Genomic DNA, 26,755 nt, shown 5'->3' with positions numbered 1-26,755 from the left:
ATTGATTTTAAATTCCTTGGACTAATATCATAGTTTTACCAGTAATTCCTAGTTTAATGACTGGACAAGAGAAGAAGGCAAATATTCCCTCTGCCTCATTCCCCCTAATTTGCATCGTAGTCAACATCTTTAGTTGTTTCTGACGTTGGTGATCTTTGCAATCCTGACCGACAACCATTTTTTTTTTTTTTTTTATTATATTTTTATTATAAGCATGTACATATCATAAGTCAAAACACATTTTGTATATCAGTTACATATTGTTAATAGATGGGATTCCAACTATCAAAGTAATAGGGGTCCTCATTTAGCAATTGTATATTAACTCTGCTTCTATTTGTTTATTTATTTTTTTATAGATGGGGAGAGAGAGGAAAAAAGAAACACGATAAAAAAGAATAGAATAATTTACCAATAATACAACTTTGGAGATAGCCCGTAGATTATAAAACACAACTATTCATCTAATCCTGGGTTCAAGCTTCAGTCAGGCTTCCGTGCCAGACTAATTTACCCTTTCAAAAAGTCAATAAATGGAGACCATATTCTAGCAAATAATTCTTGTTTGTCAATTAAGACAAGTCTAGTTCTTTCCAAATGTAAGGTCTCCGACATCTCCATAATCCACATTTTAATTGTGGGGGTTGTTGGATTTTCCCAAAATTTTGATATTAATTTGTTCCCAGTTATTATACTATAATCAAGGAAGTTTATTTGGCTTGTTGTAAGTTTTTGGCTTTGTTCTGATATTCCTAATATTATTAGTTTTGAGTCGGGATCCAATTGGGTGTTAACAACTTCAGAAATTATTTTAAAAATATCCGTCCAGAAAATTTAGATTTTTATACAATTTACAAAAGTATGAGTTAAATTAGCCTCTGAGTATTGACATTTATCACAGATAGGAGAGATATGTGGGAAAATTCTATTTAACTTTGTTTTAGAGTAATGCAGTCTATGTAATACTTTAAATTGTATTAAAGAATGTCTGGCATTTAACAAGCATTGATGTATATGTTGTAGACATTCGGCCCAAATATCTTTAATTATAGGTTGGTCTAATTCATTTTCCCATGTTTGCCTATTTAATTCCGTCGACGGGACCTCACTATCTAAAAGGGTATTATAAAATATGAGATATTAATTTATCTGTATTAAGATGTTTATTCAAACATTCATCAAGAGTTTCTGGCTCTCTAGTTCTATAATCTTGTGTATGTGATTTAACATCATCTCTAAATTGTAGATATCTGAAAAAGTTATTTGAGTGTAGTCCATAATTCTGTTGTAACTCCTGAAATGAAAGAAAAATGCCTTTCCTGTAAATCCTCACTTTACTGTTTCACTTCTTTGACATTTTCTTTCTAACTCTACCTGAATTTTTGTTCCTTCATAAGGGGTGGTTAAGGTTGTTTTGTGACAATAGAAGTGAGAGTATATGTGTACATGCGTTCTTAAAAGTAAGGAAAGAGTGAAATCCAATCTTCATTGGACTTGACTAGATTATTCAGCCAAATGTGATATGTTACAATAATTGTTAATGTAGTGGAGCCTCTTTGTAATTTGATTTGTGTGAAATAAATGATTATGTATTTATCACTGTTCTTTGGTGCTTATGCAAACTCTTTCATTGACAGGCACACTCGGAAGAGAGGCCATTCCAGTGTGAGGAGTGTAAGGCTTTGTTTCGAACTCCCTTCTCCCTGCAAAGACATCTACTGATTCACAACAGTGAGCTATTTCCTTTCACAGTATCTGCTCCTTATTGACACGTTTTAAAGATTAATAGTGTTAGTTGTCATTTGCCAATGCCTTGAACTGAAATGATCTAAAATCCCTTTGGCCTTTTCAGCCCTCTCCTGGTTCAAACCCTTTGGTATAGTGGTTGAGCATCTTTGGAACCTTTGGAACTAGGCCAAGATCTGGTTTCTGGTACCTATTTCTTTGGAGTAAATCCATCAGTCGCAGAAGACACGGCCCCTGACATCTCTTATCCTACAAAGATTTGTTTTTATTTAAGCAAAATGCCTAGACAGAGTAAATGGGGTATTTCCATACAAGCAAAAACAAAGATGAGATAGTCACCAAGTGATCACCAGAGAAATCAGGAGCAAACATCTTTAACTGGAAATGTGTTAGTCTGCAACCACTCAATGACAGGGTTTGTGTGGAACAAGCAAATTGTATAGATGCCTTTAGGGCAAAACTGGATAATCATATGAGGAAGGATATTGTTATTCTGGTAAAATTAGATGAGGATGGATGCGAGGGGGCTCAAGCAGGTTAAGTGTGTGAATTGAGCAAATTAAATGCCATCTATATAATCTTTACAAAGTGGAGCCCGCATATGGTTCAAAAAGTGAATTCTAACTTCCATTCTCAGCAAAAAGAGCACAATCCTTTCACTTTCATGAGACACCTAGGATCAGGAAACAGCAATGTTGGAGAGATGGGCATATATTCGTTCTATGTTAGTAAGATACCTGTGCTAAACCACAGCTGTAATTTCATTCCATTTATTAGGCTGAATTTCAAAAGCGGAATTCATTGCATGTGGGTTTTTGTGTTGGCATATGTAGTGCATGCAGCTGAGAGAAAATGTCTGTCCTTCTGATTGTAGTTTTGGTGTTAAACCAATTTGTCTGTCATTCTGGTGGCCTATATGCCCAATGTCTTAAAAAAGAACACATTCCTGACAGCCAAGTATACAAGAATTAGATGAACTGATCAGCCATCTCACTTGCCGTTTGTGCAGATTCTCTTTGTACAAATTGATTATAATTTTATTTCAAAAGTAATTCTTATCTCTTTTTCCCCCAAGTGTTTTTGTTCTTGTTTGTGTTTTGTCTTTTATTTTTTTGCTGCTTTGTTTTTTTACTTTGTTCTTCCTGCCTTCACTAATGGTTTTATTTATTTGTCCAAGTAGAAAGAAATAGTTCAAGTTCAAGTTCAAGTTTATTGTCATGTGTCCCTGATAGGACAATGACATTCTTGCTTTGCTTCAGCACACAGAACATAATAGGCATTGACTACAAAACACATTAATAAATAAACTGATAAAGTGCAAATAACAATTAATGGGTTATTAATGTTCAGAGTTTTGGCCGAGCCAGGTTTAATAGCCTGATGGCTGTGGGGAAGTAGCTATTCCTGAACCTGGTCGTTGCAGTCTTCAGGCTCCTGTACCTTCTACCTGAAGGTAGCAGGGAGATGAGTGTGTGGCCAGGATGGTATGGGTCTTTGATGATACTGCCAGCCTTTTTGAGGCAGCAACTTCGATAAATACGACCTCTTTTTGTTATTGTCCAGGTGAACGAACCTTCAAATGTGATCACTGTGATGCAACTTTCAAGAGGAAGGACACCTTAAATGTTCACATTCAAGTGGTGCATGACGGGCACAAGAAGTACAAGTGTGATCTGTGTGACAAGGCCTTTGTTACCCCCTCTGTGCTGAAGAGTCATAAAAAGGTATGTGGGATTTACTCTTCCACGCATGTGTCTTCCACATTCTTCATTAATCTTCAGATTGCTGGAAACCTTCAATTTCAGAGAAATGTCAGAGCCAGGATGATGTGGGTCTTTGAAGATATTAGCTACTTTCTTGAGGTGGCACAAACAGTAAATCTCTTCAATGGTGGAGAGGTCAATACCTGTGTGGACTGGGCAATGTCACCACTTTATCCAGCCTCCTTCATTCTTGAGCATTGAAATAATCAAACCAGATTGTAATGCAACCAGTCAGTACGCTTGTCACCATACACCTGTAAGGGTTTGGTAGAGTATTCAGTGACATGCCGAATCTCTTGAAACGTCTGAGGAATTGGAGGCATTCGGCAACTTTCTTTGTGATTACATCAATGTGCTGGGTCCAGAAGAGATCAGCAGAGATGTATTTGCCCAGTAATCTGAAGCTGTTTCTTTCTCTCTACTGATACCCCACTTTTAAGCCACATGGTTTTTCTCTTGGTTTTCCCTTCCTGAAGATAACAATCAGCTCCTTGATCTTGTTAATGTTGAGAGCAAGATGTAGTTCAGGCCCCATTCAACACGATTATGGATTTCCCCCCATAACTGCAAATTGTTATTGATTGATATATGTCCAACAAGGATGATATCATCGTTGAATTTGTACATGGCAATGGAGGCATGACTGACTAAAAAGTCATTGTCCTAGAGAGATTAGACCAGCATGCACGCAGACTAAGCGCGCAACCTTGATGTGCCCCTGTGCTGATGGTCAGTGAGGAAGAAGTTTTGTTGCCAATTCGTACTGATTGTGATCTGATGATGAGAAAGTTAAGGATCCAGTTGAATAGGGAGGAACAGAGGCCCAATTTCCAAAGTTGATGATGAATTTGTGAAGGGAAGATGGTGTTGGACGTCAAAGTCTAACCAATAAACAGTAGCCTGATGTATGTGTTCTTTATGTCCGCATGGTCCAAGCACGGAGTAGAGAGCAAGCAAGATCATATCTCTTGGTATTCTGTTGTGGGTAGGCGAATTAAAGTGGGTTGAGGTTATTACTGAGGCAGGAGTTGCCTTTTGAATCAACTTCTTGACGTACTTCATCACAACCATAGTTGTTGAGGCATGTTATCTTGCTCTTCTTCAGCACAGATAGCTCTGGTAATAAACAAAAAATATCTATGTACTTCCAGGAAGTAGTGGACATAAATTCCAGCTTAGTTAAAATTGAAACTCATGGAATTGAAAGTAAATTATCAACTTGATTTAGACAATGGCTGAGAGGTAGAAGACAGAGCAAGAATAATGAACAGCTGCTGCTAGGTTGTGACTGATTTTATCCCACAAAATTATATATTAAAACTGTAACTTATCATATTTATAAGAAATTATGGTGATGGAATTGAAAGTCTTGTTTAAAAGTTTGATGGTGATACAAAGAATAGTTGGTGGTCTATGCAATGTAGATAGAGGCACTAACGTACAAATAAATAATAATGGTTTTGGCAAGTGGACAAATTCTGACAAATAATTTTCCATAAAAGCAAATTTAAGATCATTATGTTCTGATTAAAAAGGATGGAAAAATATATATTTGCGTCAGCTTGAGGATGTTAATGGAAAGGCCAACCTTGTTGTGAGGATATTCTCACAGTCCAATATAAATCAATTTTTTTCCTCATGATGTTGAAGGAATGCAAAAAAAAGACACCAACCAGTCAGGTTGCTGGTAGGTATGTTGTAGGAAACTTGCACATGGTTTCTTTCCCATGAACCAACTCCCCAAGTCCTTCGAGGAGATACAGGTGAAAAGTTTACATATTGAAAAAAGCATCGCTGTGCAATGATGCTTCAGCAGTGGATAGCGAATGTTTTGAGTGGTGAATGCCAAACAAGAGACTGCTTTATATTGGACCACTGGTCAATGATGGTAATAATATTGTGCACCAAGAGGGTTAGTGAGTTCATGGCAGTTGTAGGATACCAAGGTGTTTTGGTAGGCATAAATCTTGAGTGTTTGCTGTATACAGGCATAGATATCTTCATTTCTGAAGAGTTGTGAAAGAAAATGAATGCTTTGCAGCAACAAACATTGTTTTGTGTGCTATCATGTTACTCGTATGACTACAATTAAGTTACACACATGTACAGCATGTACAGTGTGCAAAGTAAAAGGAAACAGTGTGCAAAATATAGAGTTACAGTTAGAGAAGAGCATCAACAAGGTAGTTTGGGAGATCAGGACTATATCTTTACTTTATGTGAATCTGTTCAATAGACGGGCAGTGGAGAAAAAAGCTATTGCTGAATTTGTTGGCATGTTTTTTCAAACTTTTGTACGTTCCGTCCCATGGGAAATGGGAGAAGGAGAAATGACTGGAGTATCGGTGTCCTTAACTATGTTGGCTATTTTTGAGCCAGCGTGAAGTGCAGATGGAGTTGACGTGAGGAGGCTGATTTGCTTGATGGACTAATCTATGTCCACGACTATGTCCTTGTGGTCTTGGGCAGAGCAGTTGCCAAATCAGTTTGTGATGCATTCCAATAGAATGGGGTGCATCTGTAGAAATTGATAAAGGGCCTGTCCCACGAGCATGCGACTCCATGCGGCAAGCGCGACCTAACGTGGTCACTTGAGCCGTATGGCTCTAGCGGGGCCGGTCCCACTTCGATCGCTGGAGCCATATGGAGTTGTGCGGAGCTGGTCCCGACATTGCACGGGGCTCCGAAAAACTGACCGTGTTCAAAAATTCCGCGCAGCAACGGCCTGCCGGCCCGCAGCCGCCTCGACACCGTACGCACCGCCTCGACGGGCTTGCGCAGTGTCTCGACGCCGTACGCACGTCTTGACGCCGTACGTCACGCGTGAACTTCCCACGGACTTCGCTCGAACTTCACGTCACTCACTCGACCTCTGCGCGGCCCCCGCTTCTGGTTTGGTCGCGCTCGCCGCATGCAGGCGCATGCTGGTGGGACCGGCCCTGTACGGGGATCACTCGACCTCCGCGTGGCCCCTGTGCGGCCCCTGCTTCCGGTTTCGTCGCACTTGCCGCATGCAGTCGCATGCACGTGGGACAGGCCCTTGAGTGTCATTGGAGACATGCCTAAGTTCCATAGTCTTCTGAAGAAGTAGAGGCATTGGTGTCCTTTCTTAGATGTTGCATAAATGTGGTTGGACTAAGACAAATTGTTGTTGATAATTACACCGAGGAACTTGAAGTTCTCGACCATCTCCACTTCAGCACCATTGATGCAGACTGGGGCCTGTGCTCGACCTCGAGGGAGAGGAGGGTGTTTTGACACAGATTGGAAGGATGGGCAGTGTGAATGATATAAAGTCATTCCCAAGATCTTTTTTTTTTGCTGTAATGCACTTAGAGGATTTGATATATTATTGTTTCAACTGGTTTAGAACTTTTCCAATTGTTCCACTGGTCGAAGTACAAAAGATCTACTTCTTTGTATTGGCCATACCCTGTCCCTGCGCCTCGCAGGGCTGTGGGGATTCTCAGCACTTAAATACCTGATCACCTTAGGAACACATGAAATCAAGGAAGTCAGACATTGGTGTTCAAGAAGAATGAAAATGATGTGCCAAGGAGAAGTAGGAGCATTTCCTCTGAATTTGCAACAATAGTCTGCAGGCATGCCATAGCGCACTTGCTAAACTAACAAAAGGCTCCCAGAGAAAAAAACTTCACGCAACCAGTGAGCTATTTTCTTCTGTTTCAGCCGTAGTTCCTTGGGATTGTGGATAACTTACTTCCACTCTTCTTCTGTGCTTCTGGGGTGGTTGATGAGGCTATTTTTGGACTTACATACTCTGCCGCAGGAGAGGCAGATAGTGCTGGGTGGAGTGGACAAACACATTCTGGGAGATGGTGTGCTTATTCTGCTGTTATGCTGGGTTTTTATGTGCTCCTGATGCATGTTCTTGGAGTTTTCAATGTCCTCCAGAATGCTCTTCTTCTATTTTGAGTAGTCATAAATCAGGGATTCTAGGAACTCTTCATGGATGTCAGCTGTTCATTTGTGCAGCAGAGCAGGTTGGTAGCAGATCTTTGTGTTGTCTCTGTTAAATGTAAGTCCCATTCTTACATGATTCATTAAATAAGGAAATCTTGGAGCTCTGGCTCCGAAAAAGAGTTGCCTGCATACAAAAGCCCATTGACAGAAGGGGAACTTTTACTTTATTAGTGTGACTTAGATAAATAGAAATATTTAGATAATTCATGGGCCCTTTACTCAATCTACCAAATCCCAAACTGAAGGCTCAACGAAGAAGTCAACCCTTAAAAGACCAGTGAGATATACCCTGATGTCTGCAGTTTACCAGTGGATTTTAATTGGGCTTGGGCCTCAAAATAGTTTCATTAAATCTGAATGGGCTCTTGTTATATTTAAAGGAAGAAATTTAAATTGCTCAGGCAGAAATGTCCATAATTGATTAATTTGCCGTAAGTATGCAAATGTAAATTTGAACGTATTTAAGTGCCAACCACTCTATGACATACTTTGAAAATCTTTTGCATTAGAATTGAGTGTTTCTCCTTGTATGTTGTGGCCTCTCCAATGTAGAGCTTAATCTTTGCCCGGCCCTTGTAAATCTTAAGCACTGAGATCAATCAAGTTCACAATTGAACTTCAAGTTATTTCAGGCTGAACAATCATCTTAGAAGGATTCGGAAAACTTGTGAAAAGGTGAAGAAAATGTGAAATTGCTTCAGAGTGTTTGCAAATGTCATGCTGAGAAGCAAAATGAAAAAATACAAAGGGGAAAAGGAAGAAACTGTGGTGTTTCTAGCACCTCTTACATGTGCATGATTTGCTTACAGGTTGAGGCAGAACAAATGGAGTGTTCAGTGTCTGAGTATTAACTCAGTATTATTGTCGCAATAATTCTCCAGATTAATAGTTTAATTTTCTTTTCCTGAAAGTTTGCATCTTTTTAAACAAGAATGAAAAGTTCTGCCAGAAGTACAGCAGTTTTGATTCCTTTTTCTATTTTTCTAATCCATCTTATCGTGGAATCAATAGACAATAGGTGCAGGAGTAGGCCATTCGGGCTTTCGAGCCAGCACCGCCATTCAATGTGAACATGGCTGATTATCATCCACAATCCACATCCCGTTCCTGCCTTCTGTTTCCTGCCTCTAGCGTGTCCAAACCCTTAATAATCTTATGTTTTTCAATGAGATATCCTCTCATCCTTCTAAATTCCAGAGTATACAAGCCCAGCTGCAATTCCAGAGTATACAAGCCCATTATCTCAACATATGACAGTCCCGCCATCCCAGGAATTAACGTTGTGAACCTACGCTGCACTCCCTCAATAGCAAGAATGTCCTTCCTCAAATTTGGGGACCAAAACTGCGCACAATACTCCAGGTGTGATCTCACTATGGCCCTGTACAACTGCAGAAGGACCTCTTTGCTCCTATACTCAACTCCTCTTGTTATGAGGCCATCATGCCATTCGCTTTCTTCATTGCCTGCTCTACCTGCATGCTTACTTTCATTGACTGTTGAACAAGGACGCCCAGATCCCGTTGTACTTCCCCTTTTCCCAACTTGACACCATTTAGATAATAGTCTACTTTCCTGTCTTTGCTACCAAAGTGGATAACCTCACATTTATCCACATTAAACTGCATCTGCCCATTCACCAAACCTGTCCAAGTCACAGAGTACAGAACCAGGCCCTTTGGCCCAACTTGTCCTTTCCGAACAAGATGCCCCACCTAAGCTATTTGCCCGCATTTAGTTCACAACACTCTAAACCTTTCCTTTCCATGTACCTTTCCAAATGTATTTTAAATGTTGCTATATTGTGCTTGAAGAAGCGATTTAAAAAAAACCATTAAATAATTTTGAAAAAATTACCGGTTTTTGATTAGTACAGGTTTCAGAGGTTATGGCGAGAAGGCAGGAGAATGGGGTTAGGGAGAGATAGATCAGCCATGATTGAATGGCGGAGCAGATTTGATGGGCCAATTGGCCTAATTCTACTCTGATCACTTATGGCCTTATGATTTGATCGATAAATAACTGCAATTATATAACTGGCTGAAGAAAACTAATGTTGTTGGAATTCTATTTTCCGAGCTGCGTAAACAGATAATAACTAGTGTTTAAAACCCGCAGGCATAAAATTGGATTCTGTAGTTCCCATAGGTTTGGTGTTGTTTGGAGATCAAAATGCGTCGAATAGGCAGACACATGAATAGGCAAAGACTAAGGAATATAAACTATGTGTAGGCAGATGTTATTAGTTAGACTGGAATCATGGTCAGCGAAGCTGCGGTGGGCCAAAGGGCCTTTTCCCGTGCTGTACCATTCCATGGGTGCATTTCTGCAAATTAAACTTGTGAAAGTGTTAGCTTGAACAGAGTACGCAGAGCATAACATTTATAAACATGTATTATTACTGCAACCTCGCCCAGGCTCTTCGGCTAAATGGCAGGAGTTGTTCGCTTTCAGTGTTGTTTGAAGGGATTGTTCATCAACTACAAATTAGTTGCCAATTGATTTCTTCCAGTTATTGACATCATTGTACAAGTGTTGCTTTCAAAAACTCTGTCAAGTTGTAAGTTTAAAGGGAGTTGTGTGGCAGGTGCTTTAGACCTTTGCTCAGCTTGACATTAGTAGATGTTCCCTCTGCGGTACAGATAACAAATACACAGAATCCACACAGATCAAGACCGTACCTACATCAGGTATTCAGGAAGCAATTCACTTCCCTGACTCTGTGGTGTTCTTGATGGCCCTTCTCCTTGCCACTCCGTTGATGCCCAGTGCGTTCAAGGCTTTGTAGAGCGATTGCCCTGCAAAACCTCCGCAGCCAACCTCGATGGGCATACACCTTGCCTTCCAGCCCTGCTTACGGCAGTCTATGACCAGCTCTTCATACTTGGCCATCTTCCTCTCGTGGGCCTCCTCCAGACGGTCCTCCAATGGCACTGTCAGTTCCAACGATGTTTTGGTCGCCTCTGAGACCAGGAGGATATCTGGCCTCAGGGTGGTCGTGGCAATGTGCTGTGGAAACTTCAGCTGTTTCACCAGGTCTACGGAAAGCTGCCAGTCCTGTGCAGGCGCCAGGATTCCTGACTGATTCCTGGCTGCTGTGGTTCTTGGCAGCTGCACTCCGGCCTTCACGAAGATGATCATCTGGGTAGTGGGGCGTTCTCGTCTGCAGCTGCTGATTCCCATGCTGATGGCTTCTGCAATGGGTTTGAGAAACTGGTCATGACGCCATGTGTACCGGCCCTGCCCAAGAGACTTTGGGCAACAGCTCAGGATGTGTTCCAACGTCCCCTTGCCTGAGCATTGCGGGCAATCTGGAGATTCCGCTTTGCCCCAGATGAAGAGGTTCGATGGGCTGGGCAAGACATCGTACACTGCCTGGACCAGGAACTTGATGCGCTGTGGTTCAGCCTGCCAGAGCTCAGTCCATGTGACTTTTCGGTCCATGGCCTGCTCCCACCTTATCCAGGCTCCCTGCTGCCTCAATCCAACTGCTCTGGTACACCTCTCCTCCTCCACCATTGCCCTCACTTCCTCCTGGACCAACCTGCGCCTCTCCTTCCCCTTGGCCTTGTCAAACTGGGGAGATGAGAAGATTCCCAGGCCTGCTCTTCCCCGAGTCACTGCTCCCACCAGGACTCTGTGGCGTATCCGGGACTCTGCTTGCAGCACGGCTTCGCCGGCTCACCACTTCCTCCCAGTTTTCACCTCCACCCCTGCTTGAGCCACCTTGGGGTCGCTGGAGTCCCTGTACATCATCACCTCTCTGGCCCGAGTCACCTTGAACTCCTCCTCCAGGGACTTCAGGGGCAGCTGGAGCTTGGTGTTATTTCCGTAAAGGGCGATGCTGCTAAGGCTCCTGGGCAGTCCCAGCCACCTTCTGAGAAAGCTGCTGACTTTCCTCTCCAATCTCTCTACGATGGATATTGGGACTTCGTAGACAAGCAGTGGCCAGAGTATCCTTGGCAGGATACCATGCTGGTAAATCCATGCCTTGAACTTGCCGGGAAACCCCGACTGGTCCACTGCTCTCAACCAGCTCTCCAGCTCCTGACAGGTTGCCTGGACAGATGCTGTATCATTCAGGCTGCTGTTAAACATCTTGCCAAGACTCTTCACTGGCTTTTCGGAGACAGTTGGGATTGGTGACCCTTCGATGCTGAAGCGGAACCTGCCCATGACTTTGCCCTTCTTCAGCACCAGTGACCTTGATTTTTCTGACTTAAACCTCATCCTTGCCCATCCAATCAGTTTCTCCAACACCTGCAGGATCCACCTGCTTCCTGGCACTGACTCAGTGGTGACAGTCAGGTCGTCCATGAAGGCTCTGATTGGTGATTGGCGTATTACTGACTTGGTCCGAGGGCCCCGGCACTCTGGCTCAGCAGACTTGACCATCATGTTCATCGCCAAGGCAAAAAGGATCACAGAGATGGTACAGCCTGTGATGATCCCAACCTCTAGTCTGTGCCACTCTGATGTTACTGACCCTAATGAGACTCTCATGTTGAACTGGTTGTAATAGTCCAGGATGAGATCTGCCACTTGGCCCGGCACATGATGCTTGGCCATGACTGTCTGGATCAGCTTGTGCGGGATGGAACCGTAGGCGTTGGCCAGGTCAAGCCAGAGCACTGTCAGGTCACCCTTGTTCTCCCTGGCTTCTCTGATGAGCTGGGTCACCACTCCCGTGTGCTCTAGACACCCCGGCACTCCAGATAAGCCTCCCTTTTGCACTGAGCTGTCGATGTAACCATTGCTGGAGAGGAAGTTGGTCAGCCGCCTCGCCACTATGCTGAAGAAAATCTTGCCTTCAACGCTTAGCAAGGAGATGATTCTGAACTGATCGATCGTCTTGGAATCTTCCTCCTTTGGGATCCAGGCTCCTTCAGCGAATCGCCACTGCTGCGACACTTTTCCTCTCCTCCAGATGACTTTCAGGATCTTCCACAGCCGTTTCAGTAACAAGGGGCAGTTCTTGTAGACCCTGTAGGGGAATCCGCTCGGGCCAGGGGCTGAGCCAGCACTTGCTCTCTTCACAACGTCCTGGACCTCTTTCAGGAGTGGCTCTTTACTATCAAACTCCTTGATGGGTGGAGGTGGATTTATCAGGATGTTGCACTGGCCCAGCTCCTGCTGCCTGACGGGGTCACTGTAGGTGGTCTGGATGTGCCGGTCGATCTCCTCCTTAGAGCAAGCCAAACTCCCACTGCGCTTCTGCCCGAGTAGTTGTTTGGTGAAGCCGAAGGGGTTGGCTATGAACGATGCTCGCTTCCTGGCTCTTTCCTTTCGGCGTCTTCGGTGCCACTCAGCTCTACGGAGGGTCATCAGCTTCTTCCTCAGGATGGTTCGCAGCTCAGCCAAGGGGGGACGTTGTTCTTCGCTGGCCTCTTTATACTGCTTCTTGAGGGACTTCAGCTCCTGCCGGATCTTGTGGATCTTCGTTGCTCATTGGTTCATGGTGAAAGGTGTTCTGGCCGGCTCCTTCTCCACTGCTCCAAACCTTTCCACATCTAGGCTGATGATGATTGTCGTCATCGTCCTCAACCTTCGGTCCACGTCTCCCTTCGCAGTTGCTTCTAGCACCTTGTCGACGTCCTCGTCGAACTGATGCCAGACTGCCGTCTTGCAGGCCTGAGGCCATCTGACTCGAACCTTCTCCGGAGAACTGTTCCGAGGGACTAGTTGCGCCACTTGGAGGCTTCGGGCTCTATGGGGTGATTCTGGGCCCGGCTCCTCCTGCGTCTCACCAGGTAAAATACCTGTGCGTTGTGACACTCCCTGTCCCTCCAAACACTTCATCCGGGTCTGGTGAATCTTCAGGCCTCGGCTGTTCTTGCAAACCTTACCACATCTGCATTTGATACTCACAGTCGGTTGTCCGTTGCCATTAGTCATTAACCTTTGATCCGTCCAATTGAGGTGCTCATCCTCCCCCCCTCTCGGGCACCTCTGGGGGTATTTATGTAAATAATAATAGGTCCACAATTTTCTTATATATATTTTTAGTGAAAAAAATTGCTGAGAAAATTACATTGTGTAACTGGGATTGTTATTACACCTCCTTTAAATATATCCTTAACATTATTATGCATTCCAATTACGCAGAATTTTATCTTATCACTAGAAAATTAAACCTTCCACTTGAGCTATCCACATGGAAAATTAGAGTAATCGTCAATAACTAGAAAGACCACATCCTGTAAATGTTCTAACTGCAGTGAATGAAAGTATAAATTTAAAAAATATGTATTATTCATAAGTTCCAATATTTCCATGATACAATGACACAGATATTTCTCACAGATATTTCCATAAATTACTATGATGATTTTAGCTCAGTTACACTTAATTGTGCAGCATTAAATTTACACTCTGTGTCGTGACGATGATTGCTTCAGCAGTTTCAAAGATGTAGCAATATAGGTTTGTCGGGAGGGAAGGCAGATGTCTCTTGCAGGTAATTAATCTTCTGGGAGTTGTCTGCTTGAACAGCTCACAAATTCTGGAATTCAGGTTCAAGGGTTGGAGAATTACAAAAGTAAATACTGTCGAGATGTAGCATTCATTTTGACACTTAATTCGCGTATGTCAGCCTGATGGAGGGTAGAAATCATTTGATTGACTGGCCATTATAATGGCTTGCTGGCATGTCTGATAGTGTATGAAATGTTAAAATATTTACAAACATTTACCTTGCCCAGAGCCCAGGCGGCAGCACTCTCGCCTCTGAGTGAAAAGATTGTGGTTTCAAATTTAGTTGCAGAGCCTTGAACATGTAGTCCAGACTAACACACAGTGCAGTACTGAGCTGGAGCTGCACTGCCACTTTAATGACTTTTGAATATGTTGTTAAATCAAGGCCACATTTGTCCCCTCAAGACATGAAGGATCTCAGAGCATCATTACGCAGAAAAGCATCTCGGTCGTGGCCGATGTTCATTCTTCTATTAACATCAACAAAGCAGATGATTTTATCATTGTCATGGCACATTGTTGTGTACAAATTGGTAACCACCTTTTCAGCACAGTATAATCTTTTGAAGTACTTCATTAGTTGGAAAGCAAGTTTGGAATTTCTGATGCCATAAAAATGTAACCACTTTAAGTTGGTAAAAACTGAAGAGTGAAATGCCATTAATGATAGCCATTTATGATAATACAACTCTACATGGGGAAGATGGGCAATAATGAGATAAACAGTAGACTTTGAACGGAATAGGAAAGAGATGTGGCATTCAAAAATAATGATTAAACATTGAATGTCTCTTGCAAGATCATCAAAATCGATTGTTCCAGTGACTGAGAGACTTTGGTCTCAAGCAAACGTCTGTCAAAATTGCATTTCCCTGATTTTACTTATATCTGTCCCAAGAACACTTCCTCAGCCAGGAGAAATAGAATGGAAGTAACAGATACCATTAACATTTGTCCATAAGATTCATTTTTAATTACTATTCATAGAAAAATAACGCAAGGCCATTGCTTGAAGGTGATGGTCTAACATGGACGAAGGTCATGGGTCAGACAGCTTGAAAATAATCCAGCCAAAACAATGTTGGGGTTGAGTCCAGTTGGACATACTCTCGGACTTATCTCATGCTGAGATCTACATCTAACAATGTTATCTGCAACTCTACTTAAGCTTACTTATGATGAGCACTCATTGTTGTCTTTGTCACCTCTAGACTTAATTATTGCCATATAGCTTTTAGCTGGCCACACTAGTTCAACTACCTGTAATATTCAGATCATATACAAAGCAGTCCACGTCATACCTACAGCAGGCAGTGAAGAAAGCTAATGGCATGTTGGCCTTCACAACAAGAGGAGTTGAGTATAGGAGCAGAGAGGTCTTTCTGCAGTTGTACAACACCTGGAGTATTGTGTGGTCGTGTTCTCCAAATTTGAGGAAGGACATTCTTGCTATTGAGGGTGTGCAGTGTAGGTTCACAAGGTTAATTCCCGGGATGGCGGGACTGTCAACTGTTGAAAGAATGGAGCAACTGGATTTGTATACACTGGAATTTAGAAGGATGAGCGGGAATCTTATTGAAACATATAAGATTGTTAAGGGATTGGTCACGTTAGAGGCAGGAAACATGTTCCCGATGTTGAGGGAGTCCAGAATCAGGTGCCACAGTTTAAGAATAATAGAACGGAAATGAAGAAAAACCTTTTCGCCCAGAGAGTTGTGAATCTGTGGAATTCTCTGCCTCAGACAGCAGTGGAGGCCGATTCTCTGGAAGCTTTCAAGAACGAGTTAGATAGAGCTCTTAAAGATAGTGGAGTCAAGGAATATGGGGAGAAGGCAGGTACGGGGTACTGATTGTGGATGATCAGCCATGATCACAGTGAATGGCGGTGCTGGCTCAAAGGGCTGAATGGCCTACTCCTGCACCTATTGTCTATTGTCTATGCCATTAATCCATTAATCATTTACCCTGGTTAGGCTAAGACTTGTGTTTAAAATTACTCTTCGTTAATGCTTAATTATTTCATATTGACTGTTCCATTCAGCTGGCAAGGCCCCGTGACTTGAGAGTCCGACCAAAAGACCCTTGATTAAATAATTGAATACCTATGATGGTTCAACTAAAAACCATGTTTGTAATGCTTTAATTATGGTATCAACATAATGATGTTGACACACTGGCACCCCCAAAGTGATTGCTTGAACACTTTAACCCACAGTTGTGGGTGGATTAAATATAGAAGATGATATGCTGGAGGCAACATCAAAAATATGCTGGCACTGACTGTGTGCCTCAGATATTGTGTATGCTCCCAAACCAAGATATTCTTACTAGTTAAAATTCCCTCAAAGTAGCTCCTTGTATCATTGTTATCGTGAGAGTTTCCCACTTCATCATATATGTAAGTTAGTGATGAAAAGTTAAAGGAATTTAAAGCACAAAATAACACAAAGATGTGGAGGCTGATATCTCTGAGCATTTTGAGTAGAACAAAGATAAATAATTTAGTTTGATTAAAACTGTTGAACCAAGATACTCAGTTTCACTGACAGTAGAAGAAAAGGATAAGTTCTGATCTAGATCATTAAGATGAGACATCACTCACTAGCTCTAACATTTCAATTGATCGATGGGCCAGTTTAAGTCAGTGGTGTAGCTGCTATGGGTGAGTAACTTTAATTATGGTAGGCTGTGTGGCAGAACATTGAACAAGTCAGTTTGTTTTTTAAGTAACATCGTCGCAGGGTTTTTGAGATGTTATCACATTCCAGGTGATTTATTGACTGCAACATTTTAATAGAATTCCACTTGCCCGATAGTTTTGTGAAAATAAAAGTGATTTCACGGTCATTTTTTAAAATGTTTTTATAATTGACTAGGAGGATCAAGGTTGTGGTTTGATCAACCTCACCCAATTAATCTCACTGACATGCATTAATGGAATACTGTAGCTCTCATTACGAAAGCAACCTGTATTTATAATATCAAAAGATAATTTTATTAAACTGCACTGCACTCAGTAAGCCTCATTCAAAGGAAGTAGGAATTAGCGACTTGTCCTTTCCTTGCCCACAGGAAGCCATGGGTGATGGCTATCTGAACTCCTGATGTGCATTTTCAAGAGATAAAGTTTTCTGCCATTAGCATAGGTTCAAAAAATGACTCTCCAAGTAATATATTAAAAAAACTTTTTTTAATCTCCAATGTTGGTATGTGGAAGAAATGCAGAATGCTTTCATTTGACTTGAAAGAGGGAATCCCTGTTGTGTGGAGGAAATAAAATAGAATGTGGTAAGACAGACCAGGGAATGTTAACTGTCACAATATGAAACAACAAGTCCAATCACAATGTTCCCATGGTGGACTTGGCTGCATGCACAACTTCATGCAATTTCTTGTGGTGTTGGGCGGTGTAATTGCCATACGTATTGCCATACTGCGACGCATTTTGTATATGAGCTTTCCTTAGTGCAGGTGTATTAATTGGTAATAGTCTTTGGAAACATGCCAAATTTATTTAGCCTTTTGAAGAAGTAAATGTATCGGTGTGCTTTCTAGGCCATACCATCAATGCAGATGGACCAGGATGAATTGTTGGCAATATTTCCCCGTGGAAATTGAAGCTCTCAACCATCTTCACTTCAGCATCATCTATACAGATTGGGGTGTGCATTCCACTCCATGTCCTGAAGTCGGTGATCAGCATCTTAGTTTTACTGACATTGTGGAAAAGGTTGCAGTCTTGGCACCACACTACTTAACTTTCTATCTCCTTCCTGTACTTGGTTTTGTCATTGTTTGAAACCGGCACACTGAGGTGGTGTCATCTGCGAAATTGTAAATGGAGTTAGAACATGATTTCGGATATTAATCTTGATAGAGGAATTTTTTATTTGTACTTAGTTCAAATGGAGATTGTATTAAAATTCACACTATATATTGAGTTTTTTGTGACAATGCTATTATATTTTATTCTTTATATATCGTGTTTTCAGTCTAAAGCAGCATTACATTTATAAAATCACATTTGTATTCAGAAAAGGGGTACTGCAAAGTCCACTGAAACCTATAAATTAATAATAGAAGAGTAATTTATAAGAGTCATAAGTCTATAGATTAAAATGTCTGCAATATTCAATTTCAAAAAATATGATTTGTACGGTTTGCATTGCTCATATAATAATAGAATTCTCTCAGCATCCATAGCTCCAGGGGTCAGTTAAAAATGAATTAGGTGTCAGATTTCATTTGTTATTAAGAAAATACTATTTCTATTTCCATGGTGATGACAATGAAAATGTCAGGATATATGGTGCTCCTTTCAAATTAGACCGCAATGCACGCAGCACCTTAGTTAAAATTTGGATTCAAAATAGCTCCTGGAATTAAGGTTTAGAAGTTGCCTTTTTAAATAGGCAACCATTTCAAACTCTGAGTAGAACGTAACTGTTCCCAAAATATTCAATGCATATTTGTAAAGTCATATATTGAATAACAGTTTTGATGAGGCTTCAGAAATAAATAAAAAACGAAGAACCTCAGTAGAATCTCGCTGAACGATACTTTCAATGTCTTCTAGTCTTATAAAGATGTTTTGTTGGCATTTCCTGCCAAAGTCAAGGGATAGATGATGGTATTACTTTCCTCATGGAACGACCTGTGCATAATAAGGCGAGAGGACTGGAGTGAGCTTTATTAGTGAAGCTCCTATTGTGCTTTGTTGATATCTTAGAAATAAGAACATATGGGGAAAGTGCTGGCCATAAGGATCTGGATATTGTGACAAGGCATTTGGTTAGATTCAACAAACATGACTCCAACAGGAGAGAGGAGTGATAGTAAAGGAAAATATATATTTCAAATGAAGCATCATGAAACCACACAATCAATGTGATTTATGATTCATTATTTATTGAAATCCTATATGAGTGTCCTGTTTAGTTAATGTTGCGTTTTAGGTCCAAAGTTGTATGAAATTAGCATATCTCACTGCTTATCTCAAAACAAGTGAAATCGGAACAAAGAAAGTTACAGTGAGTGGAAATAAATGCATTTTGTGAAAAATACACTCCTGGAGATACGTCGTTGTAGAAAAAATGATAAATTGGCATAGATATAGGATACAATTCTACCTTGAATTTTTTTGTGCCTAATATTTATGAGCAAAAAAGAAAATGCCATAATATTTTATTGTCTTTTAATCTTATAGATATTTCTTTCTATTCTGATAGATTCTGAATAAAGTTTGCCTCGTGGATACTTTATTCGAAGGCCTCATCACTTTGTGTGTTGCAGCATTTGTTCATATTAAGTTGTATTTCATGTACAAATTTCAGACTACAAAAAAAAACAATCCTTAATTATGGAGTTGATGTAATAACACATAATTAAATATCTTCAGGACTGTGTTGAAGCAACAGATGCAACAACATGTTTGTGAAATGCCATTTGAATTTTCTGTTTTGTCTTTCAGACACATACCGGAGAGAAGGAAAAGATTTGTCCATACTGTGGACAGAAATTTGCTAGTAACGGAACCTTACGTGTACACATTCGAAGCCATACAGGTACACACTCAACAGTGTTATATTTGTTCTGTGAAAAATACGAAGTATACTTATGAGAGTTTGTGCCACATCTATTAGTATATGTCAGTGCTTCTGTGGTAAACTGCTAGCCTTTGCCCCTGTAAATGTACTCAACTTCAGGACTTGGATTCACCCCAGTAATAAACATGGAAGTCCTGAAGATGTGGACAGATTATTTCAGCATATTTGACAGTATACTTTGCATAATATCCTATGGCAGAGCATGACATCTTCACCGCTTTAAATTTGCTACAAGATCCAGAGCCCATGCATTTCATTGGATGTGGAGCAGGTCCAGAAAATGAAAGAAACGTGAGTGAGGGCTTGATCAACCACAATAGAGGGGAAGCCACATTTCCCGAGAAAGAAGGCATTTCAGATGACCTGGAGTAGAAAGGCTCAACTGGAGCACAGATGTGGTGTAGACAGAGTAGGTGAGTGAAAGGGATATCATCCCTATTAGAGGGTGCGTGGGAGGAGGCATGATGAAGATAGCTCTGGAAGTCAGTTGGTTGATTGTAAATGGTTTGTCTACTAAAGTGGAGACTCAGAGATTCAGTAAAGAGAGAGAGGTGTGTTGGAAGGAACGAGAGAGAGGCAGAGAGAGAGGGAGAGAGGGAGAGGGAGAGCAGAAAAGGTTCGTGGATTTTAGGGAGGAGTTGAACTTCATAGCAAAGGTGAAAAAAGGCACCAATGCAGACCGTGATATAGCAAGGAAAGAGTTGGTGAGAGGTTCCTTTTATTTGTAGAAAGTTAGATCAATTTGTTGTTTGGGGTAAGGACAAGTTCTGCCAGCCATTGGGGGTGTTGGTGAAGGGAAGCTGGTTAAATCTTTGTTCCAGAAAGAAACAGAGGGTCCCAAGACTTTCCCAATAAATAATACTGTATGCTGAAGATGAAAGGTTGGTGGCCGAGGAATCGGAAGTTGCCGAAGTTCTAGAGGACATGCAAGGTGTCCCTGATGTAGGAGGATGTAAACTGGGCAATGACAGACAGGATAAAGTTGAGGTATGAGGAAATAAGTTCAGTGGGGCAAGAGCAGGCAGAAACTATGGGTTGATAGATCAAGGTTTTCCATATTAAATAGAATTGGATAGTGCAGTGCAGGGGTGCCGCCAGGCCAGAAAATGTTTTGGGGAGATTTCCTGAAGTGTTGAGAGCTGTGATGGTCTGGGAGATGGTGGCATGGTGTTTGTTTGTGAGGTTACAGTCCAGCCAAAGGGATAAGAATGTTTCCAAAAGCTCTGTGTAGCCTCTGTAAGGTTGAGTTTAGTTCACCAGGCCATCTCAACACCACCCTTGTCTGCGAGATAAATTATTCATTTCCACCTTACTCGACAAAATCTTGATCGTATTCAATTGGAAGAAATTATTGAACGAAACTCCGCAAGTTTTCAATCTTGGATTTCCATTATTTTTATCCCGCATGAATTATGAATATAAATATTACATTTGCATATAGCATACAAATAAGAATATCGATGTGGATGTTGCATCCTGCCGAGAGTTTGCAAGGCCACTTTGTTGGGCCATGATATTTGGCTGATACGCAATTAATAAAACTTAAATCTGAAAAATGCAATTAATTGCAAATGGAGCAAAAAGTACAAGAATTTTTTGTATTAAAAAATGTAAGTAATATATGATAAACAAAACAATTCTCATTGCATTCTGCATAAATAATCATATTGCTCGTGTATCGAGAAAAAGCAGGCAACAAGAACTCTATGACAATTAGAATATAGCACAGTGCAGCCCAGCAACTGGCCCTTTGGCCCACAAAGCCTGTACTAAACATGATACCAAATTAGACTAATCTCTCTGTATGCACATGATCTATATCTGTCTATTTCCTGCATATTCAAGTGCCTATATAAAATCCTCTTAAAAACAGTCTTATCAGTTTTATGATCATTGCTGACCCATTTTTGTACTATAACATTCACCCTGGGTGGTCCCATACACTATTAATATAATGATAGGAAAATCTACTCTAGTAATGCAGAGTAAGTTAAGAGTGGTCAGTAGACTACCCCATTGTATACCTGCATGCGAGGATTAAATTGCAGGTATTTGGTTATATGCATCAAACATTAGTGAAATTTTACTCAAGTACTGTTCTTGGCACAGAGTATCAAGACTCATGAGCTCTTATTAGAAATTTAGCAGACCCCAAGATAAATGGTTTATCAATTCCAAGATCCTGAAAGGCACTTTCATGATGCAAGTTGTATGTGGGAGAGTGAATATCTATCTATTGCAAATCCACAGGAGTTACAGTTCAGGCTTTACCAAGTGCTGCAGACTGCAATGGAAAAAAATGAACATAATCAGAAAGTTAAAAAAAAAAAAGATATTGATTGCAATGAATGAACTGGTCCACGAAAGGATCAAAGCTTATGCATTACAACATAAAACAAAGGTAATTAACCAAGAAATTTAACCTAGCAATAAAATCATTTATATGGCAAATATTGCATAAAACATTCAACTTCCAAAATTTTATTTCAGTGGAACCAAGTTTTGGAACTGGAGTGCAACATACTAATTCTACTCTATAGGCACCCGCGGAGGATGTTTCAGAATTAAGTATATGGAGAAATATATTTCTAACTATAATTAGGAATGTATGAGCCGATCACAGAAGTGAGTGTAAAGTGAATTTTAAGCAAAAATCTGTTTAGGTTGAATATGGCATCTGCTCTGAAAGAACAATCAGGTGCTCTCTTCACTTTGGAAAAGTAATATGTTGAATGAAAATCGTCTATAGATATTTGATAATTACTTTGGCTTCCAGTGCAAATGTAATGAAAGCTCCATGGTAGTTAATGTAGCCATTTATTTCAAAGTGAACATGAATTTCCAATCTGCTGTTGGGTGCGCTTTTAAGATCAGTATTAAATATTTAGTGAATATTTTCATTAATACGAAAAGTACAACTTTTATTCAGCAAGATATGCTCTACGTGTTTTTATGTAATTGTTTTTTTTTCAATGTAATAGCACACATTTTGAAGTCATTCTACTGTTTAAGTGTGTTGGATCTTATTCACATTTATTAGGACTGATTGATGTTGTCCAGTGTTTACAAACTCGCTGTATTTAACATATGTATTTAATCTAATTTACCTAAGCTGTATCATGGCCGTCAGCCACCAGCAGCTGCTAAGATGAAAGCTGTTTACGTGTCCAGAAAAGTGCTTCTAAACAGAGTGACATAAGGCACTGAAAATATTAGTGACTTCAGCAATTCCATGTCAAGTTGTGTTGCAGGAAATATGTTAACAGTCTTGAACTCCATATGGGGCCAGATGCATCAAATTTGCTTTGTTCTGTTCAATTTTTCATTTCTCTTGTATTGAATATAGATCTGAAATAGTCTTCCTGCAAGGTTTAGACAAAGGATAAAATATTCAACAAAGGATAACGTATATAAATAAAAAACAGATATTGGCATATTTCACTTTTTCATCCGTTCGGTATCTTTATGCCGAACCAGTATGTCTATATCAGATATATTTTATTTAAGCAAATGAAGTAGATACTGGAGATCAGTGAAGACACTTAGTGATCCAACATGTTAAACTGCAGCATAATGCACATACAACTTAGAAAATAATGTGGCCAGTTAATATTTTTAATCCTATTTCAGGGTTATTAAAATGATAAAACTGCAAGTTCCACTTCAATTATGTGCTATCTTGACATTGCTGTCCCTTTCAGCTGTTGGATCTAAATGCTATAACTCCCTCTAACTGTATTGGAAGTATCTTCAAGAGAAGGATAGCAGTTGTTCAAGAAGGTGTGTTACCACCAACTTTCTTGAATGCAGTTGGCAATTGGCAATAAATTATGGGCTTTGTGAAAGATGTTCACCTCCTATACAAGTAAAACAAAATAGTTGCACAAATTAAGTTTATAGGCTTGGGCTGCTGGCAGCAAATTGGTGTCTGCTGACACAGATTTGAGGCCAATGCATTGAATATTACTACTTTCCTGAGACTTGCTTGCCTTCAGATCTACAGCTCTGACAGGTCCTCATACATGTAAGTTTGCAGATTGCATGCATCCCCTGAAATGATGCATGAATATTGCGCACAGCCAAATAAATGGCACTGAGTGTTATTTTAACACACATTTCCTTGAGCCATCAATTTGCTCAAACAGGATCGGCGCTTGTGGCTGCAAGTGATTGAGTACCTTCATCATTGCGTTTTTTTGTTGTGCACTCTGCCTCTCATCTGGTGGATGGATTGTGGTGAGAGAGTTAGAAGTTGGAACTGCATGTTTCCAACAGAAAGTGAATTGGAAGGTATAGTGGGAGAAGGGGAATATGCGTTATGTTTCCGATGATTACTTATAAGCATGCAATCATCTTCAATTGTCCTAATATCAGCTGCTCTAGCCGGTATTTTGTTGGCTAACCTCAGCGGGTGAAGGGGTTGAAGCCAGATTTGTCCTGTGGTCATGTGCTGCTACAAGTGTTGGTAATATATCGTCTTATGTTGTCTTATCATGGCCACCAGGGGCGCCGTATGATGGCAGCCTCTGCCTACAGTCTGTCTGTTTTTTCATCTTTTTGTTATATTTAGTCTAAAAAGTATGTTTTGGAGGTTTCGTAGTCTTTTTATGTTGGGGAGATGGGGAGGGTAAGGGGGAAACCGTTTCTCAGTCACTTCCTGGATTCTCCGAGTCGCATCTTCGCCCCCCCCCCCCACGGCCTACCATCTGGATTGGTGCAGCCTTTCCTGCCGGAGACTGACCAGAGCTTCAGCGGCGACGTAGCACTGATTTACCATGGGAGAGCGGGCGATGCCTTACCGGGGCTCGCTTGTTGAGGCTCCGGAGTGTTGGGCCTGCTGTTTAACATCGTTGAGCTGTGGTTGCGGAGCTACTAGCCACGGGCGGCGCTGATTTTAACATTGCGGACTCCTGGTGATCCCTTTGCCGAGGGCCGCCAGTATTGAATCTCCGCCCAGCTTGCCCTGTGGACTTTAGGAGCCGTGGTCTCTGGTAAGAAGCGGCCGATACGAAACTCAAAGTCACTGAGAATGTTCTTCCGTTCCAACGTTGGAGTTCCGATCATGCCGGCGAGAGGGCCTGAACATCGGGCTGACATAGCGGCGACTGCGGAGGGCTCGGGAGGCCCCAACCACGGGTGAACAAAGAGGAAGACGACTGAACTTTATTGCCTTCCCTCACAGTGGGAAACGTTGATTCTGCTGTGTGGGGATGTTCATGTTCTATCGTATGTTGTGTTCTTTTTTTTATTCGTATGGCAACCCAAATTTCACTGTACCAATTGGTGCATGTGGCAATAAATGTATACTTGAAATTGAAACTTGTCTTTAAAAGAGAAGGAAGTTTGCTTGTGAGCATAAGGCTGTGAATCTGGATGATGTTTCTTTACTGTTGGGAATCAATAATACATAGTGCCCAAGAAGAGCAAGGTGACATGCCTCAATGATTATCGACCAGTGGCACTAACGCCTGTGGTGATGAAGTGCTTTGAGAGGTTGATCATGGCGCAAATCAACTCATACCTCGACAAAACCTGGACCCACTGCAGTTCGCTTACCACCACAACAGATCAACAGTGGATGCGATCTGACTGGCTCTCCACTCCACTCTCGACCACTTGGACAACAAAAACTCATGTCAGGCTGTTATTCATTGATTACAGCTCGGCATTTAACACCGTCATCCCCTCCAAGCTGGTTACCAAGCTCTCAGATCTGGGTCTCTGCGCATCCCTCTGCAATTGGATCCTCGACTTCCTCATTCACAGACCACAGTCTCCGTATTGGTGAAAATGTGTCATCCTCGATAACACTCAGCACAGGAGCACCTCAAGGCTGCGTGCTCAGCCCCCTGCTGTACTTACTCTATACTCATGATTGCGTAGCCGGACATAGTGCAAACTCCATCATCAAGTTTGCCGACGACACCACTGTCGTGGGACGTATCACTGATGGGGACGAGTCAGAATATAAAGTGAGATTGACCGATTGACCAAATGGTGCCAGCACAATAACCTGGCTCTCAACACCAGCAAAACCAAGGAACTGATTGTGGACTTCAGAAGGGGTAGGATGGGGACCCACAGTCCCATTTATATCGATGGTGGAAAGGGTCAAGAACTTCAAATTCCTGGGCGTGCAAATTTCTGAAGATATCTCCTGGTCCCAGAACACTGATGCAATCATAAAGAAAGCACATCAGCTGCTCTACTTCCTGAGAAGATTACGGAGAGTCGGTTTGTCAAGGAGGACTCTCTCGAACTTCTACAGGTGCACAGTAGAGAGCATGCTGACCAGTTGCATCACGGCTTGGTACGGCAATCTGAGCTTCCAGGAGCAGAAAATGCTGCATAAAGTAGTAAACACTGCCCAGTCCATCATCGGCTCTGACCTCCTTACCATTGAGGGGATCTATCGCAGTCGCTGCCTCAAAAAGGCTGCCAGCATCATCAAGGACCCACACCGTCCTGGCCACACACTCATCTCTCCGCTGCCATCAGGTAGAAGGTACAGGAGCCTGAAATCTGCAACATCCAAGCTCAGGAACAGCTACTTCCCCACAGCCATCAGACTATTAAACACAACTTCAAACAAACTCTGAACTATAACAGCCTATTGCACTTTATCTGTTTATTGATGTATATATATATATATATATGGTCACACTGATCTGATTCTGTATTTATGACTACAATATCCTGTTGTGCTGCATCAATGCAAGAATTTTATTGTCCTATCTGGGACACATGACAATAAACTCTCTTGAATCTTGAATGAGTGGAATCTGTCAGTTTGGATATGAATGTTAGAGGTTCAGCATTGATGGTGTAATAGATGAATGAATGTCAGTTAAGACACTGCAGTGACGTAGCTGGTAGAGCTGTTGCCTCACAGCTCCTGAGACCCAGGTTCAACTCTGACCTCAGATGCTATCTGTCAAAAGTCAAGATTATTTAGTTTACTTTGGACTTTAGACTTTAGAGATACAGTACCGTTTGGCCCACCGAGTTCGTGTTAACCAACATTCACCCCACCGAGTGTGACTGAGGAGTGTATGAATAATGCGACGTAAAGCGCCTTGAGTATTCTAGAAAGGCGCTATATAAATCCCAACCATTATTATTATTATTATCATTAACCTACACACCAGGGACAATTTACAATCATTATGAAGCCAAATAA

General features: G+C 41.4%; 1 protein-coding gene across 3 annotated transcripts in view; it reads left to right on the top strand.

The window, feature by feature from the left end:
• Nucleotides 1–26,755, top strand: part of prdm5 (PR/SET domain 5) — a 304,708-nt gene that overhangs the window by 157,258 nt on the left and 120,695 nt on the right. For all 3 annotated transcript variants that reach the window (XR_004412498.1, XM_033023632.1, XM_033023623.1), the window contains 3 exons: nt 1,638–1,731; nt 3,310–3,470; nt 19,440–19,533. Coding sequence is in view for 2 of the 3 variants with exons in the window: in XM_033023632.1 (XP_032879523.1) it covers nt 1,638–1,731; nt 3,310–3,470; nt 19,440–19,533 (349 nt within the window). In the remaining variant the exon portion in view is untranslated. The remainder of the gene's footprint in view (nt 1–1,637; nt 1,732–3,309; nt 3,471–19,439; nt 19,534–26,755) is intronic.

Source organism: Amblyraja radiata, chromosome 1 (genome assembly GCF_010909765.2).
Source record: "Amblyraja radiata isolate CabotCenter1 chromosome 1, sAmbRad1.1.pri, whole genome shotgun sequence".
Classification (NCBI taxonomy): domain Eukaryota; kingdom Metazoa; phylum Chordata; class Chondrichthyes; order Rajiformes; family Rajidae; genus Amblyraja; species Amblyraja radiata.
The sequence above is the reverse complement of the archived record's forward strand: the minus strand, read 5'-3'. Positions and strand labels throughout refer to the sequence as shown.